At 32.6% G+C, this 18,274-nt stretch overlaps 1 protein-coding gene across 1 annotated transcript in view; it reads right to left on the reverse strand.

Annotated features, from left to right (window-relative positions):
• Positions 1-1,236: 1,236 nt before the first annotated feature.
• The window catches only part of LOC122528660 (trace amine-associated receptor 9), a 90,856-nt gene continuing 73,818 nt past the window's right edge, over positions 1,237-18,274 (reverse strand). Inside the window, exons 9-10 of the mRNA XM_043654019.1 lie at positions 2,865-2,993; positions 1,237-1,533 (exon numbers count right to left, since the gene is read on the reverse strand). Of these exons, the coding sequence (XP_043509954.1) occupies positions 2,866-2,993 (128 nt within the window). The 3' untranslated portion in view covers positions 1,237-1,533; position 2,865. The remainder of the gene's footprint in view (positions 1,534-2,864; positions 2,994-18,274) is intronic.

Genomic DNA, 18,274 nt, shown 5'->3' on the forward strand with positions numbered 1-18,274 from the left:
GAAGTATCAGAGGAAGTTCCAGTCGATATTAGACTTTGTACGCGGTTTATGCATGATGGAACTCCGCCGCGTTTTAGCCGAGTGGCTGGGCAATTTTTAAATCAACACTTTGCAAATAAATGGATTGGTCGTGGAGGTCCTATTGCATGACCTGCTCGTTCTCCGGATTTGAATCCATTAGATTTTCACTTGTGGGGACATTTAAAATCTATCGTATACGCAACGTCGATTGAAAATGCTGAAATGCTATGAAGTAGAATAGAGCAAGGCTTCCGACAAATTCGAGAAACGCCAGGAACGATAGGGAGAGTAACCAGATGAATGACAAGACGCGTGCAGGCTTGCCTTCAAATGCAAGCTGGTCATTTTCGAGCATCTTTTGTAAAAGTAATTAAAACAGAGAATTCATTATATCTCATAAACGAAGACAGATAGGACATACATTTATATGACTTTTTTTTCGCGTATTATTTTTAGGCGTACAATCAGCCACCCGAAGTGGGTGCCACAAGTTACGAAACACCCTGTATATATACATTCAAATTATAAAATTTAAATAAATTCGCTTTATCTCGTATTTATTTCACTGCTACAGACACACACATGTACTCATGTACTTATCCCTCTAGTTCTTGAATGATGAAAAAATCGTGTTTTTAAATGTCCACCGAAGGCAGTGTGCCTCGATCACCCCTGATTATATATATATATATATATATATATATATATATATATATATATATATATATATATATATATATATATATATATATATATATATATATATATATATATATATATTATACGTATATATAATATAATATAAATGTCATTAATCTATAAAAAGTCTTAGATCTTTGATTAGTAGGAAATTATTAGTAGTACTGTTCGAATTCAATTCAGCGTCGTTTATTTATAGTATATGTATACATATATGTATATACTATATAATATATATATATATATTATTACTATTTATAGTATATTATATAGTATATATAATATATTATAAATATACTATAAATAATATAATATATATATATATTATTACTATTTATAGTATATACATATTATATAGTATATATATACTAATATATACTATTGTATAATATATACTAATAATATATATATATATACTATAAATAGTATAATATATTATTACTATTTATAGTATATATATTATATATATATTATATAGTATATATATATATATAAACTATAAATAGTATAATATATATACGGTAACGTTATCGACATCGCGTCAATTAAACTCGAGGTCTCGTATTAAATCCGGCACGCTTTTGAAGCGGTTACTTTCGAAACGGAATCGGCGATTGAACCGTCCGGTTTGCGCGGCGTCCTCGTGCAACGAGCAACCTCGTTCCATTATCGACGAGGACGAGTTGTTTCGAAAGAACCGGCTGCCTCCTGCTCCAAGGTCACCAGCCACGGGGTGCCATTCTGCCGCCACGCTGTACTAACTGGCATGCGTCGGGGATCCAGAGTCCTCCGTTTGCGTGGCGGCATCCCTAACTGCAAAACAACAGAAATTACGAAATTAATTCCAAGTTCTAAATGAAAAGTAATGCTACTTAACTCTGTGAGCGCGGATATCACGATTCCCAACAACTCGAAAGACGGAACTATTGAACTACAATAAGCCGGAGGGGGCTGGCAAACACGCTCGTCGTGCAAACACATTAACGCCGATCTACGACGAGATTCTGTTATTTCGAACTGGGGAAGCTTAGTTAACATTGGTTCTTGTGAAATCGGCGGGGAGACTCGCAGTTAGGGTGGAACTTCTGGTGTTTGCAAATTCGTCCGACTTGATCGTGCTACGCGAAAGTAATTCCGTTTCTAGCTATCGGCTATTTACACGTATCTCTCAATCGGATGTTTTCACAATCAGCTAGTACGTCACGGTCGGATGTTTTTAAGGCGGTATTCTAGCGTGAAGTGCGTGTATTTTTTTTTTAATTTTGTTAGGGAATTTTTTGCAAAGAAACTATCATACGTTTTGCAGTCAAATTGACGAGGTTCGTCTGTACGTATTTCTCTGACGTTTTAAAATTTTTTGGAATAAAAAAGAGTTAAAATTAGTGTCATTGTCTACTCTCAAACATAGTCGCTTTTAAAAAAGGTCGTCTCACGGTGTCCATGATTCCGGCCAGTCTGCTTGTCGGAAATAAAAAAAACGTGAATGTTCCTTAATTATTATGAGTTTGGCTACAGCAGGCACCAAAACAAAAGAAAAAAGTCGGTAATTAAAAAAGTGGCGATACTTTGAAGTTCGATTATCGATTTTTGCATGTTTTTGTTAAACTTCGGAAGCCTAAAAAAAATATTAAAAAACAAAATTTTTTGGTCGATTCTGATATTTTTTTGGGCTATAGTTACGCATGTACTAAATGCTTAATTAAAATTTTAAGCCAATTGGTCAAGTAGATTCTCAGATATCATGGACACCGTTCTGAAAAACATAGTTTCCAGGAAAATGCCTTTGAAGTTTAGCTTATTTATTGCAATAACGCTGGTTGTCGCGTCCTTCAAACAACCATAACTTCGTTAAATTTTTAGGAGTTCGCACGTAAGGTTACAGAGATTTATTTTTGAAACTATGTCCAAAAAAACAAAAAAAAAATCGATTTTTTTCAAAAGTTCACACTAGAATCACCCCCTTAAAGAGTGAAAAGATATTTTGAGTAGACTATACTACCATAATATAATTTCGCTCGATGAAAGCTCGCTTCTGTGTGTTAACAGAAGATGTAGATCAAGTCTTTTCATATAAAAGGTATATTAAAAATGCGAATGAAACACAGTGTGTGTATGTGTGTGTGTGTGTGTGTGTGTATATGTACCTCACGTTGGCGTAGCGTCATTATGTAGGACATGTCCGGTCTCCCAAGGAAGTGGTGGCGGCGTATTGGCTAATGACGAAGAGGAACACCGAGCCATTGAAAATCGGTCTATTGAGCAACGCTCTAAACCTGCAAAATAATAAATAAATGTTCTAAATTAAAAAAAAAAGACACGTACTGTATGTGCAGTGTCAATTACCAACAATAGAAACTGTAGAAATCAGTCGTCGAATTATTGCTGAAATTGATTTACATCAATTTCATCGACATTTTATATCTTATATTATATATTATATCTCTTTTATATCTCATTTTATATATTAATGAAAGTAAAAGTATGAAATAATATATACCATTTAACACAACATGATATGTAATATAAAATAAAATTATATTCTATTTCATTTTCACGAGAAATATAATACAATATAATATACTATAATATAATACAATAGAATACAATAGAGTACAGATAATATAATATAATATACTATAAGAATATAATATAATATAATATAATATTATATACTATATATAATATTACATACTAATATTATTATAATAATATATTATAATAATAATATTATATACTATAATATAATAATATAATATAATATACTATAATATAATAATATAATATAATATACCATAATATAATAATATAATATAATATACTATAATATAATACAATAGAACACAATAGAGTACAGAACTATACTACCTTGAATGTACTAGAAGCAGAAACTGATTCATATCATTATTATTATTAATAAAAGTAATATATACCATTTAATACAACGCAATACATTTTATTACATATAATAATAATTACATTTAAATATACATTATCACATTTTATGTATATATTATATATACATTTTTACATTTAACTATACATAATTACATTTTATTTTATTTTACGAGAAACATGAGATGATTATATTATTTTATGTTATTTTTTAATAACACATTACGTTTTTATTATTTTGTAAAAGAAATTTTACTTACGTCAGACGATTATACACGTTAGTTGCCAACGATTGAATTATTCTTTCTCGAACCATTGTAGAAACTGATTTATATCATCGTCTCTGTTATTAGAGATTTATACTATTGTATATTATTATTTCGAATATGGAACGACAACGGTGCATTTCCGGCGAGACAAAGAAACGCTCAACGTTTATATCATCGGCCCCGACAGCGTCAAATATAAGAGCAATATTTCTCCATCCCTCCCACACACACACACCTAGCGTTTTCGATACCATTCCAATTCAATTGGAGCGAAACTTCCGTATTGGTATCGCTTTTGTTGTAACTATAGTCGCGACGTGTTTCAGTTTTGAATCGCGCGGCGTTTAGTTACCACTGACGTACAGTAACTGCAAAAAGTTTTTTTTTTTCATCCATTGTACCTTATGTTTGCACATTGATCAGTTTCCAAATATTATTTCTTAAGATGCATTAAATTTCATATCAGTTCATTTAGATTTGAAAATATCGCTTTCAGAGTCAATAAACAGAGATATAAATATACGTATATAATAAATATAAATCGAAATTAGCAAAATGCGATTAAATTTCCGCGGTGGCAATTCGAAGATACGTGAGGCCGCTCTAACGTGAAAAAACGTGACGCGCGTTACCAAGTTCAAGGAACAAGGCGGGATTTTATTAACGCTTCGTTTCCCCGTGGAAATCGAAGTAACGGAAGTAACAGAAGCGTTTCAATAAGATGAAAATGTGTACAGTTAGTGGTACAAATACGAGATTTGTCAGACGCGCTGTGCAATAACGAAGCTCGACTACTTGCTCGATGAAATATCTTGCAAACCTAACCTAAACCTGCTATAATATATCGAAGAATCCGACTTAATTTAAACTTATTTGAATAAAGAAATTCAATATTAACGATTATCGTTGAAAAATTGTGAAAATTGAAGCCTCAAGGTATAAACTGTAAATCTAACCTAAACCTGTTATATCAGAGAATCTGACTTATTTTTAACATTTTAATGTCGATGATCATCGTTGAAAAATTATGAAAATTGAAGCCTCGAAGTATAAGCTTCAAGTCTAACCTAAACCTAACATAAATCTCTAAAGTATAAGCTATAAACCTAACCTAAACCTGCTATAATATATCAAAGAATCCGACTTAATTTAAACTTATTTCAAGAAGTTCAATATTGACGATTATCGTTGAAAAATTATGAAAATTGAAGCCTTAAGGTATGAGCTGCAAATTTAACTTAAATGTGCTATATCTAACTTATTTTAAATTTATTTCAATAAAGAAATTCAATATCGACGATTATCGTTGAAAAATTATGAAAATTGAAGCCTCAAGGTATAAACTGTAAACCTAACCTAAATCTGCTATATCAGAGAATCTGATTTATTTTAGACATTTCAATGTCGATGATTATCGTTGAAAAATTATGAAAATTGAAGCCTCGGAGTATAAGCTTCAAATTTAACCTAAACCTAACATAAATCTCCAAAGTATAAGCTGAAAATCTAACCTAAACTTGCTATATCGGAGAATCTAACTTATTTTAAATTTATTTCAATAAGAAAATTCAATATCGACGATTATCGTTGAAAAATTATGAAAATTGAAGCCTCGAAGTATAAGCTTCAAACCTAACCTAAACCTAATATAAATCTCCAAAGTATAAGGTGTAAACCTAACTTAAACCTGCTATATCAGAGAATCTGACTTATCTTAGATATTTCAATGTCGATGATTATCATTGAAAAATGATGAGAATTGAAGTCTCTAGGCATAAGCTACAAACCTAACCTAAATCTATTATATTGGAGAATCTAACTTATTTTAAATTTACTTCAATAAAGAAATTCAATATCGACGATTATCGTTGAAAAATTATGAAAATTGAAGCCTCAAGGTATAAACTGCAAACCTAACCTAAATCTGCTATATCGGAGAATCTGATTTATTTTAGACATTTTAATGTCGATGATTATCGTTGAAAAATTATGAAAATTGAAGCCTGAAGGCATAAACTGCAAACCTAACCTAAATCTGCTATCTCGGAGAATCTGACTTATTTTTAACATTTCAGTGTCGATGATTATCGTTGAAAAATTATGAAAATTGAAGCCTCAAGGTGCTAGAAACCTAACCTAAATCTGCTACATAAATGAGTCTGACTTATTTTTATTTAACTTGTTTCAATAAAGTAGTTTTAATATCAACAATCGTGGAAAAATTATGAAAATTGAGGTGTCCATCGTGGGACCTGTGTGTTCTGTCCACCCTCGTCAGGGATAGAATGACACGCTGATAATGGCGTGTGCCTTGTGGCGACTTGCTATTAAAGCGAGTGGCTGTTCACGTTCCAGATCGTCGTCCATCAACCGAGTGTGATCGATTCAATTGACCAACCGAGCTACGAAGAAAGGAAAAAGAAAAAAAGAAAAAAAAAACAGAAATCTCCAACATTTTTCTGACGGCGAAAATCTACGAAATTAACGAGCAACGATAAATCCGAAATTTTCACCTCTCGTGAATGGTCGGAGATTATATAAATAACTTGGAAACAACTACTTTCCCATCGTTGGGAGGAAAGTTTCGAAGATACGTCGGAGGTGTAGCTTTCTGTTCTATTTACGTGGTATTTGCTTGCTTCGCGTGCCTTATCGAGAACTATTCAATACCTGTAATATTATCTGAAAATGCGAAATATCGCGGAATATTGGAAAGCTATCAAGGTTACGCGAGCCTTTATTTATACGTTGCACAAGGCCTTGCAATAAATCTTGCGGACGTCTTCCGCGCACGTGCGGCCATTCACTCAGCGTGTCGGCGTGTTCAATTTTTATTTGACACGCGCGCTCGTGCTCTCGAGGAACAACAGAAACAGAGAGCGATACATCACCCGTTACGTTTGCCATTTGTCGTAAAATAAAATACCGTAAAACGGAATTACGTTTTACGTTAACGAGATGAAATGAAAATGCCAAGTTAGTATTTAATCGTACAAAATCACGTTGCGTTGTAAACATTCCGTGTAATTTTGTAATTTAATAAAAATGTAATAAAATAAATCGTTTAATTCAGTGTATCAAATGTATCAAGATGTGAAAAGATATTCAAGCGTTACAAGCTTCGGACTTTTTCTGTTTTCGTTTCCTTTTTTGCTGAAGAAGAATCAAGAGCACTTTAATGCGATCAATGTTTCGAACTAATTACAGTAACATGAGCCAGCCTTTTAATAGCATCCATTACTGGGGCTGACTGTGTTCTCTCCACGCGCCGTCCATAAACGAAGATTTACAGCGGTCTCTGATAACAATCAGCTCCATTGAACCGCCGGACGTGAAATGTCTTTTCTGCAAAATTCATTCCATATCGGTCGCGCTCGTGCATTTCGAAACCGATCCAGCGGATCTACGGCCACCGATACGGTTAATCAAACGTTAAAACTGAATTCAGATTCCGTGCGTGTTCTATTTGCTTCACACGTGGCACGGTTATTTAAACGATCAAAGTAAATAGATAATTGAAGAATGAAACGAGATCCCAGGTAAAGATGAAAAAAATCTGATCCACTGGTAGAAAATTCCTGCGCAAGAATTGAAAGAATTCCCGATCGCCTGTCGATTCACGTATGTTACGGTTATTATAACCTCCTGCGCTGGTAACTGATTGCGGACCGTAACGAGTGGCCAAACCGTGTACAGTAATTCGTCATCTTTTCGAATTCAAACGGATAGAAATCATTAAGAAATAAATAAATTTGTTATTCGTTTCGCCTGGGTTATATTTTAATATACTAACTGTTATATTTAATATACTATTAATATACTAACTGTTATATTTAATATACTATTACTATATTATATTTAACTACACTATAGTATATTTAATATACTATTAATATACTATATACTATAATATATTTAATATATTATTAATATACTATATACTGTTATATTTAACATACTATTATACTGTTATATTTAATGTAGTATATTTAATATACTATTACTATACTATATACTGTAGTATATTTAACATACTATTAATATACTATATACTGTAGTATATTTAACATACTATTAATATACTATATACTGTAGTATATTTAACATACTATTACTATACTATATACTATAGTATATTTAATATACTATTAATATACTATACTGTTATATTTAATGTAGTATATTTAATATACTATTAATATACTATATACTATAAACTATAGTATATTTAATATACTATTAATATACTATATACTATATACTATAGTATATTTAATATACTATTAATATACTATATACTGTTATATTTAATATACTATATGTTTTTGAAGTTAAACTAATGAGAAAGCTAATTTTTTGAAAGTTCAGCAACTATCTGAGTTGGTACACGTGCTTAATCTCGCTTTACCAAAGTCAGTTAGGTTTCTCAAGATTCAATTACAACAGCCTCGCCAACCCAGTCGTAAATTTCATCGCACCTCGAGGATCCTTAACATTCCTTAACCTCGCCAGGAAAAGTCCAAAGGACGAACAAACAGAGTTCACGTGAATTACTCTAGGACAGTGGCGGCGAACCTTTTTGAGAAGTAGGTCAAATTTTGTTCATTTTTTTTTTTTTTTTTTTTTAGTACTAGCTCGTGTGTCACTAAGTCAGTGGCGTCACTTGGAAAGGGGCAGGGGAGGATGGTTAAAAACTACTTTTTTTTTTTTTTGTTCTCACTTTTATAATCCTCTGGAAAGTTTACGTTTGCTTTTTGTTTTACAACTTTTATTTTTGCAAGTGAAGAGCAAAAAATAAACGTCGACGTGAAAAAATTGATATAAAAGGGGTGACATCGTGCCCAGTCACCCCTGCACTATACATTAGATATATATACTTTATTTCTTAATATTTTTTATTGTCTATCCTCTCTTTTGTTATATAAAAAACTAGCAAAGCTACCCATTCTGAGAACGGGATCTCAGTGTGTGTTTTCTTAGTGTTTATTACATCTGTTTAATCATAAGCGCTATATAAAATTTTTTGGACACAAGTAATTCATATAACATTTAAGACTCGAAATACCTATATGTATACATAACCAAGTCATAAATTCTCCATAAAACACAATTATGCATTTATTTCTCACTTTTAGACTCTAACCGAACACTTGTAATTTTCTTAAAATTTTTTGAAAAGAGAGGTTCGAAAAATAATTAAAATTCTTTTATACACATGATGATAAGTTTATAAAAATCAACGCGTGGGTCATTTAAAAAGCCTGCCTGGGTTATAGGTTCGCCATCATTGCTCTAGGAAAAAATACATTAAGGGAGAAGAGAAGATGGCGTTTTTTTTTGTAAGAAACGAGACTTGGGGGAAGGGGCAAGGTCAATCGGATAGAGCCTCACAATCAGTCTAAGACAGCAATCTAATTAAAGCAAGAGAAGTTTATATTCACAAGGAAAAAAAAGTGTGAATCACCGATTTTGATGAAACTTGGCATGAACATAGCTGTGCAAAAAGATATTCGACCCGCATTTCTCGAGTTTCGAATGTAAAATGAAAGGAGGATGTTTGTCTCGATGATTCAAAGGGTTTTACATTATTATTTTCAGCTCAACCGAGATAAATCGCTGTTGGTTTTAGCATTGGTGGTTAGTGAAAAATTTAAAAAAGATCTCTATTAATAATTAAAATTAAACAAATTTTTAATTGTTAATGTTAAAATTTAATTAATCGTCAAAATTTTTGGGAGACAATTGAAAAAAAATCTCTATTAATAATTAAAAACTTTCTATTACGAGTTAGAAGCAATGAATAATCGTAGATTTTGCAAAGAAAATTTTGAACGGAAGGCACAGACCGATTTATACGCCGCGTATAACATGTACACAGACATAAAAACGATTTGCGGTTAAATACAAAACGTTTATAAATTTTAAATGCCATCCAGTCCGATGGGACACTTTCGTGAATTCGATTATCGAATGAAATATCCTTGTTTTCTCTTTTTTTTTTTAACAAAACGCTTAAAATGAATTTTGAATAAATATTGAAACGCCACTCTGCTTCATACGAAAATGAAAAAGATACGTCACACGTTAAATCGTAAATAATTGAAGCATGACGAAAATTTAATCTCGGCCCCGACCAATGGTACACGAACTCGAAACGCACGAGATTTATCGTTTATTCTCGCGTTTAACTCGGCGAATAATTACCCGCGAGTCGCAAAAATTGCTCCTGAAGGATCTCCAAAAATCTTCAAATTTGTCTGTTGGAACATCGATTCGAGGATTTATTGAAAAAGGCCCGGCGAAACGCGCGATAAAATGGAAAAAGAGCCGAGGCCGCAGTAACTCCTCCGCGGTGGAGGATGGGTGTTTGAACAATAATCTCGAATTTTTCTTCGAATGCGAGGCAGAAGCATCAGGTGCTTACAGGCACGGTTCTTACGAGATAACAGATTCATCGTGACGGGAGGAGAAACGACGACAAGTTATTCTTACGGTTGAAAGGAGGTTTAATCTCTCCCCTCTCCGCCGCGAGCAGACATTCGAGTTCCATTCCGTGGAAAAAATTGAAACACGCAGATTGCAAAAGGCTAAGAGAACGAACGAAAGTTTTGATCTGGCGGATGCACGATAAAAACAAATTGAAAGATTTCTATTAGGTTGTGTGACAGGGTTGCTCGTGTCTTTTTCTCAAACGGTAGAAATGTTGGATTCCGTGTAATGGAGTCAACACGCTTATAATTTAGAAGAGTTTATTCCCTTTCAGTCGTGGTCGTGTATGAAATAGAATGATTTACAATGATTTAGAATGTCTTAGAATATGATGTCTAATGCTCTTGAATATGATGTAGAATGATTTAGAATGTCTAATGCTCTTGAATATGATGTAGAATGATTTAGAATGTCTAATGCTCCTGAATATGATGTAGAATGATTTAGAATGTCCAATGCTCTTGAATATGATGTAGAATGATTTAGAATGTCAAATGCTCTTGAATGATTTAGAATGTCAAATGCTCATGATGTAGAATGATTTAGAATGTTTAATGCTTTTAGCGATAATAGAATGTCTCTATAATGATTTAGAATGTTTTATGCTCTTGAATGTGATGTAGAATGATTTAGAATGTCTAATGCTCTTGAATATGATGTAGAATGATTTAGTATGTCTAATGCTCTTGAATATGATGTAGAATGATTTAGAATGTCAAATGCTCTTGAATATGATGTAGAATGATTTAGAATGTTTAATGCTTTTAACGATAATAGAATGTCTCTATAATGATTTAGAATGTTTTATGCTCTCGTATGTCTCTAAAGCATGTCCTTATTATATATTTGGTTATCATCATCAAGTAGAAGGGGAAGGAGCATAGATGACCAACTATTGGATCTTGCCCTTATGACTAACTATTCACAGTCCACTTTTATGTGGACTGTTGCTAGCTAATTGTCAGTAAATTGTCAATAGTTTCAATATTGTCCTGGTTGGTCATCCAATAGAAAGTATATTTAATCTTTATTATTTTCTTTTTTTTTGGTAGGTTATAGAAAGAAATACTGAAAAAATCCATTAATTATACTTGCAAGTGGAATAATAAAAAATTTAAAAATTTTGTTTTTGTATCATTCAGTCTGTCAGTGACTGCCCTGGAAAATATAATACTTAACATTAGAATTATCGACAACTAAAGTGTAAAATTCATTTTAAGAGAGGACTCGAAGCACGAGGAACAGAAAAAAAATTCACAATATGATGAAGGTTGTAATAACTCATACCTAACCTACTCCTAACCTAACCTGATAATCATAGGCTTCTGTTTATGTATTATCATTGGTATTAATTTATTGTAATATAAACAGTTATTCTATTTATGTTACAATAAAAGTTATTCAAGTACCTCATACGTGCACAGTTATAAAATTAAATAGTTAAATTATAATGCACAGATATAAAATTAAATAATTAATATAATAATGGCAAAGTTAAATATATAAAATTGTAAATCACTTAATATTGAAAATATACAAAATTGTAAATTGCAAATTGTAAAGTCACAGATGTACAAAATTATAAATCAGTTACTTTGACAAATGACTAATTTATAACATTTTGATAAATTAATCACTTTAGTTCTGGTGTTCATTATAATTGTATACAGTGCGTAATCGAACAAATTATAAAGCTACAAATGTATATTAATTATATATAAATTACAAATTGGTCATTTTTAACTTTGGTAGTTTTCTAGCTTTAAAACGTCCGCGTCCTTTTATCACTACGCCTCGACATTACTTTATTGCCACATCGTATATAACAATCCGACCCAATTTTTGCCGGAGCTATCACCTACAGAGTTATCGAAATGGTTCCAGTTACGCGCCACACCCTGTATATCTGTGACAATCCCTGAGTTATGTGCCACCTTTTTGTCGCATTAATTTACAGGTCTTTTTATATTTATGGTCACTTTGTGGCTCGCTCTTTTTCCACCGGATAATATACATTGTACGTACATATATAAAGCTCTTTAAAGACGAAAGTGCTTATTTTCTTTTTTTTTTTTTTTTAACAAGAAACAGAATATCACAAATAAATCCATAGGTATTTCAAAAAATTCGGCTTTCCTGAATAATAATTTTCTATCTCCGTTCTCCTTCTCCCAGTTTTCATCGATTCGCCAAGCCACGGTTTGCCTCGGCCCGAAACGATAGAACCGTTTTCATACAGATTGAGAGTTACGCGAGCGAAGATCGTTTCCGATTGTTTCCGATTAAAAAGATTTGAGAGTCTGCGCGACGAAAAGGAGAAGAATGAAAACGAAGGGAAAAAAAAGAAAAACGATCGTGATACGGCAACTGAATTGCCGGAGGAATAGTCCGTAGTTTTATATTGCTCATCAGAATAAAAAAAAGAAAAGAAAAGAAAAAGACTGACTTGCACCCATTTTCTGTCACAGTGTGACAAATGTTGCATGAAAATCACATTTTCCAAAGAACATTCATCACACCTGTAAATAGTTATCCAGCGTTCTTAATAAGCTCGTTAATTTAATGCAAATAAATGGGTGAAACTTCTAAAGAATCCGGTAAACATCACCTTCATAAAAGTTTTTTTCTTTATGGGGGAGGCTATTACGGCGCACGTGCTAACTAGAAAGACGGCAAGTTTACTAACGGTCTTTACTAAAAGAATGGAAGTATGGCCGGTATTCAGGGAATTTCAAATAAAATGAACACAAAGAGAGAGAAATAAATATACAATTTAACAAAATTTTAAAGTCACGCATGATTTTATATTAATATGTACAGAAGAGGTTTTTTTTTGTTTAAACAAAAAAATTCTACTCGAACTTGCAGTGAGGAGCATAACGAGCACGTAACGATGAAACACTGTCGATAATTGAAAGCGTTATCATCTGGTGAAAGAAAATCATATATGAAGAATCTACTTTAGTCCCATTTTCATGCTTGAAGCTTCCACTTTGACCTTTTTAGTTTTTCCCAAAGACGTTCTTTTACATCGTGTAAACGAGTAAAAGAAAGAGGCAAACGTAAGAGTACTTTTGTTCTCAAAAATTGTAAAAATTCGAACACCTTTGAAGAACTTTGAAAAGTTTTTCTCATCGCTTGATCCACCGGGCCGTTAAAAATTAAACTTTTTTCTTTAAAACGATTTTATCCTTTTTTTTTTTGTATTTTGAATGTTAAGGTTCGACGATGAAATGTTGGGATTTTTTTGAATCTTTTGATCGTTTTGTCAAAGTTTAACAAAATTATGGAAAAAATACATCGTACAGAATGGGGAAATTTCGATCTTCAAGACCGCGCTGGATAAAATTTTTCAGTGTTTTTACATACCTCTGAATTTTTGTAAGTTTCTTTAGAGAAAAGAACACTTTTTCATTCGCCACGTGAAAAATAAAAAGATTCGGGATAGTGAAAATAGAAGCTTCAACGTTTAAAACGAGACCAAGTAGATTGTTATATGATCTTTCTCAACAAAGTTATAGCAGTTGGAAGTATTGACAATTTTTCATTCAAATTAATTGCGGCGCAAAACCGTCTCCAAGAACAGAATTTATATTTGCCAGAATAATAATGATAACAAGGTCGTAAAATTTTTTATGAAACGTCAAAATATCCTAAAAAAACAGTATATATTTTATTCGGTTTTCTTTTTTCTATTCAACATGCAGACACTCGATAAAATATTATTAATGTTAAAAATCCGTATATGTGCGGTTTTGCTCATAATATACGTTTCGTGTAAGAAAATATTTGTTTCTGTGAAACTTTTGTAGAAAGGAGGCTTCAGGTAACAACGTTCTCACGGAGCAGATATTTTCGCGTTACTGCGTGACAAAAGTGGAAACAAGTTAGTTTATGGAACATTTAATTAGAAATTTTTATATTCGAGTAGTATTCAATGTCAATATTTGCCACAAATACTCGAGAATTTCTTTAACATCGACGAACAAATTATTTTAATTATTTTCTTCGTTAAAAAAGAAAAATGTCCGACGTTCATCTTTATATTTTGCAAGTTTTTATCCTGTAAAAAGTAAAAAGTTTCACTTTTATTTATCCGTTCTTATCGGAGCTTGTGCACCGCCTTTCGAAAAGTAGTTCCAAGTAGATAGAACCAACTTAAAAAGTTCCTTAATTTTTTTCGATCACTGATTCAAAGTAATATAGGAAGGAACGGCGGAGAAGTTCAGGCCATGACCGTCGAGCTCAAAAACACGTAGCCAGGTAGTTTCTTCGTAAAAAATTGGAAAGAAAGTAGAGGGCCATCTTCATTTCGGTCTTACGACACTTTCGAAGAAAAATCATTAAGCGTTACTTGCTTCATCCGCTATTTGAAAGAGAGAGAGAGAGAATTCAAAACGCGGATGCAAATAGCGACGAGACAATGAATGAAAATAATCAGCAGAAAATGTACAACGTATGATTTATGCATCATGAGACGTGATACGCCGCGACGAAGGAAGAGGAAACGCGTGCCAAGCGAAAGGGCGGCTGTTTTTTGCGAGCTCCTCCTTCACGAGGAAAAGTTTCCACCCTTTTCTCAAGTATTTGAAGGAGAAGAAGTCGGAAGTTTCACCCCTTCGAAACTTTTCGACACGATGCGTGTATTTGAGGATCCTCGACATTTTCCGAAAAGCGAACAGCTCGATTGTTACAGCGTTTCCTCGCGAGAAAATAACCGAGCTCGCGAGTAGAGAAAAGATTAATGCCCTTCCCTTCTCCACTTCACCTGGAGAAATATCAATGCGACCATTATTCTCTTCATACCGAATACAATTTTCGCTGTCCCTCCGGCCACTGAGTTTTCCCACGACGGAAACTTCCCATCGAGAAATTTATTTAATTTACTGGAGGCATTTTACGGTTTTTATATCGGTTATCACTTCTCTTGGCATTTATCAGATTTTCCCAGCACGATTGTATTTATGACAGATTCAGAGTCAGGTACGTGCTAACAAAATTCACTATCCACGCAGGGGAAAAAACATTTCTTTGATCTACATTATCGGTGGAGAAACGAACGTTTGATCTACATTATCGACGAAGAAATCACTAGAACCACCAAAGTAGTCAAAATGACTACTAAATTTATAATTTTTGTTAGATACTTTGTAGACGCGAAACAGTGTATTTTTTAATATTAATTATGATATTCTAATATAATATTCTAACGTTATAGTATGTATTATATAATTATGTTATAATATTATACATTTAATTATAATATTCTAATATTTAAAGATTTAAATAATATGTCCTTTTCATCATATTAGAAAGTTTCTCTATTTTTTTGACTTCAATTTGACTTCAATCTATAGTTCTAGTATTCCATACTATCGTTTTTAAAAACATATTCCAATGTTGCTGCTCTTTGTTTCAATATTATTATATTACCAAAAGATACAAGACATTATATATTTACATTGCCACATTTCACAAAATTACTTCTCACAGTAGATTTCTTATTTTTCAAGTAACTAAATAATTTTGTTACATTATGTACGTTATTTCTAGACTGTTACTACATGTACCAAACCCAAGTTTCTTTCCCTGTCGTGCAGCACTTAAGTTTAAGTTTAAAAACATTTTCTTCACCACTGAAGTTTTTGGATTTTTTTCTTCCATCGTTATTGTAAAGTGTCCGAAGTCGGAGAGAAAATAGTAAAATGAACGCAGACAACGTGAAAGCAGCTTTGAGAACGTCGCTCGAGGTGAAAATGGCTATAAGACTGGCCATTTTGAAGAAAGAAAAGCATCGATTATATTGCCATACTTGCAAACACGTTTAAATAAAAGTTTCGTTCTATTTAAATCTACCTATTACCTTAAAATCTACTATTTAAGTAGGTGTCTGGTACCGGAACGACAATTTTCTTTTCAAATTTTCATTTATGCAGGTTACATCGCAATCCTCGTGATAAAACTTGAGGAGAGCAATTCGTACCCGCTTGTTAAACGTTTGTATCCACTTTTCTCTCTTGGATGTCTGACTTTCATCAAGAATAATTGGCCAAGTTATAATTGAAAAGCTCGGAGTGTCCGGCTCTTCCCTAAATTAATTTAAATACACAATTGGTTAGCCGAACCAGCAATACCCCGCGTCACCTTGATCTTTTCGCCGTGGCGCGCGCCAGTTTTAAAATTAAAAACTCTCCGCGAACAACACGGTCGAATGTTAATTCACGTTTCACGTGAAAAGCTCGCGAACGGTCTGAATGTTTGTCACTCGGCGGAGAGCTATACATATATATATATGTATATATGTATATATATACACACGTGACTTCGAATAAACACGTAACGCGCAAGTTTGCGCAAACATTTTAACGACGGATTCAGCGAACAATATTAATATTAATAACTGGAACATTTGCGTTCAATTTCGTTTGGATTTCAATACCCGAATGCAAATTTTATTGTCCGACAAATTTGTGCAACAATGTAATCAAGTTCCTCAAACTGTCGTTTAAATAGTTCACTTCTACATACTGCCCAGGGTGTCTCATTTTAATCTATAAATGCAATTATCTTCAAAATTATTCGTTTCAAATGAGTTTTCTTTTTTTTTCTTTCTCTGGTTTTGAGAGGGCAGTAATTTGATACACTTGCAATTAGTTTGTCTCTAGATAGACGCGTGTAGGAGATATATGATGAAAGTTTGTTATTTTTTCAAGTATAATTATGCAATTTTTTTTACGTCAATCAACGCAGCAGGTAATTTTCTGTAAAAAAAAAAGAAGAGCCTTAGTTTAGGTTTTTAACTTAATTTTATTATAAAATTAAATTTAACTTAATTTTATCATAAAATTTAATTTTATCATAAAATTTAATTTTATTATAAAATTTTATTATAAAATCTATCATCAAAAAATGACGAGACTTCTCTTTTATGATTTAGTAGATTTTATAAAAAAATATCTCTCAAACGAACGAGTTTTAGACCATAGATAAGTTAATACTTTTTTGTAGAGAACGACCTGCTGCGTCGATTGATGCAAAAAGAAAATTGCAAAATTATACTTGAAAAAATATACCTTCGTACAGACATAAAGTACACCAAATTATAGTATCCACTTATCAAAACAGAAAGAAAATACACTTTTTTAAATGACGAACAATTTCGAAGATAATTGCACTTACAGTTTAAAATGAGACACCCTGTACGTACATCTTACATGTGCTAATAAATTAAATGTTACAGGAGATACTGCGTAACTTGCGCAGTTACGATGTAGCGTATGCGCGAGATATGCAAATGACGGACGGCGGCGTAATTTAGAGAAAAAGCAATTTTAAACAGCCGCGTGGTAACGTTCCAACGTTTTAAACGCGGCGTGCAACACCGATGTAAACGAACGGCAGAGATCAAATATTTACACTACACGCGACAGTTGCATCCCGGTAGAAATTACAGAGGAGCTCGGGTGACGAACGAGCTGGACAGAGAAACTGAATACAGAAGGGGACTAGGAGCACTTCATCTTCTTGATCACTTTGTTTAACAAAAGGCCCTAATTGCTCAATATCCGTGAAGTCTACTGTAGAATAGAATAGTAATTGCCTCGTTCAATGTCACTGAGGGATAAATTCCATCGCGTCGCGAGAGAGAAAAACCGCGAGAGCAGCTGCGTGTGGAAGGAGTAGTAGTCTGTTGGTATTTGAGCGGTAATTTTTAGGTTAAGTTAGGTTAGGTTTAAGTTCCACATTGAATATGAATTTTAATTTATATATCTATTATTGAAACACGTAATGGCGATTGATTGTTTTAATTTTTGTAGGTATTAAATATACTGTTTCAAGTTAATAGCGATCTGTTGATATTTGAGCAATAATTTTTAGGTTAGGTTAGGTTTTACATTGAATAT

The sequence above is a fragment of the Frieseomelitta varia genome, unplaced genomic scaffold, assembly GCF_011392965.1.
Source record: "Frieseomelitta varia isolate USP_RPSP 00005682 unplaced genomic scaffold, Fvar_1.2 scaffold_254, whole genome shotgun sequence".
Lineage (NCBI taxonomy): Eukaryota > Metazoa > Arthropoda > Insecta > Hymenoptera > Apidae > Frieseomelitta > Frieseomelitta varia.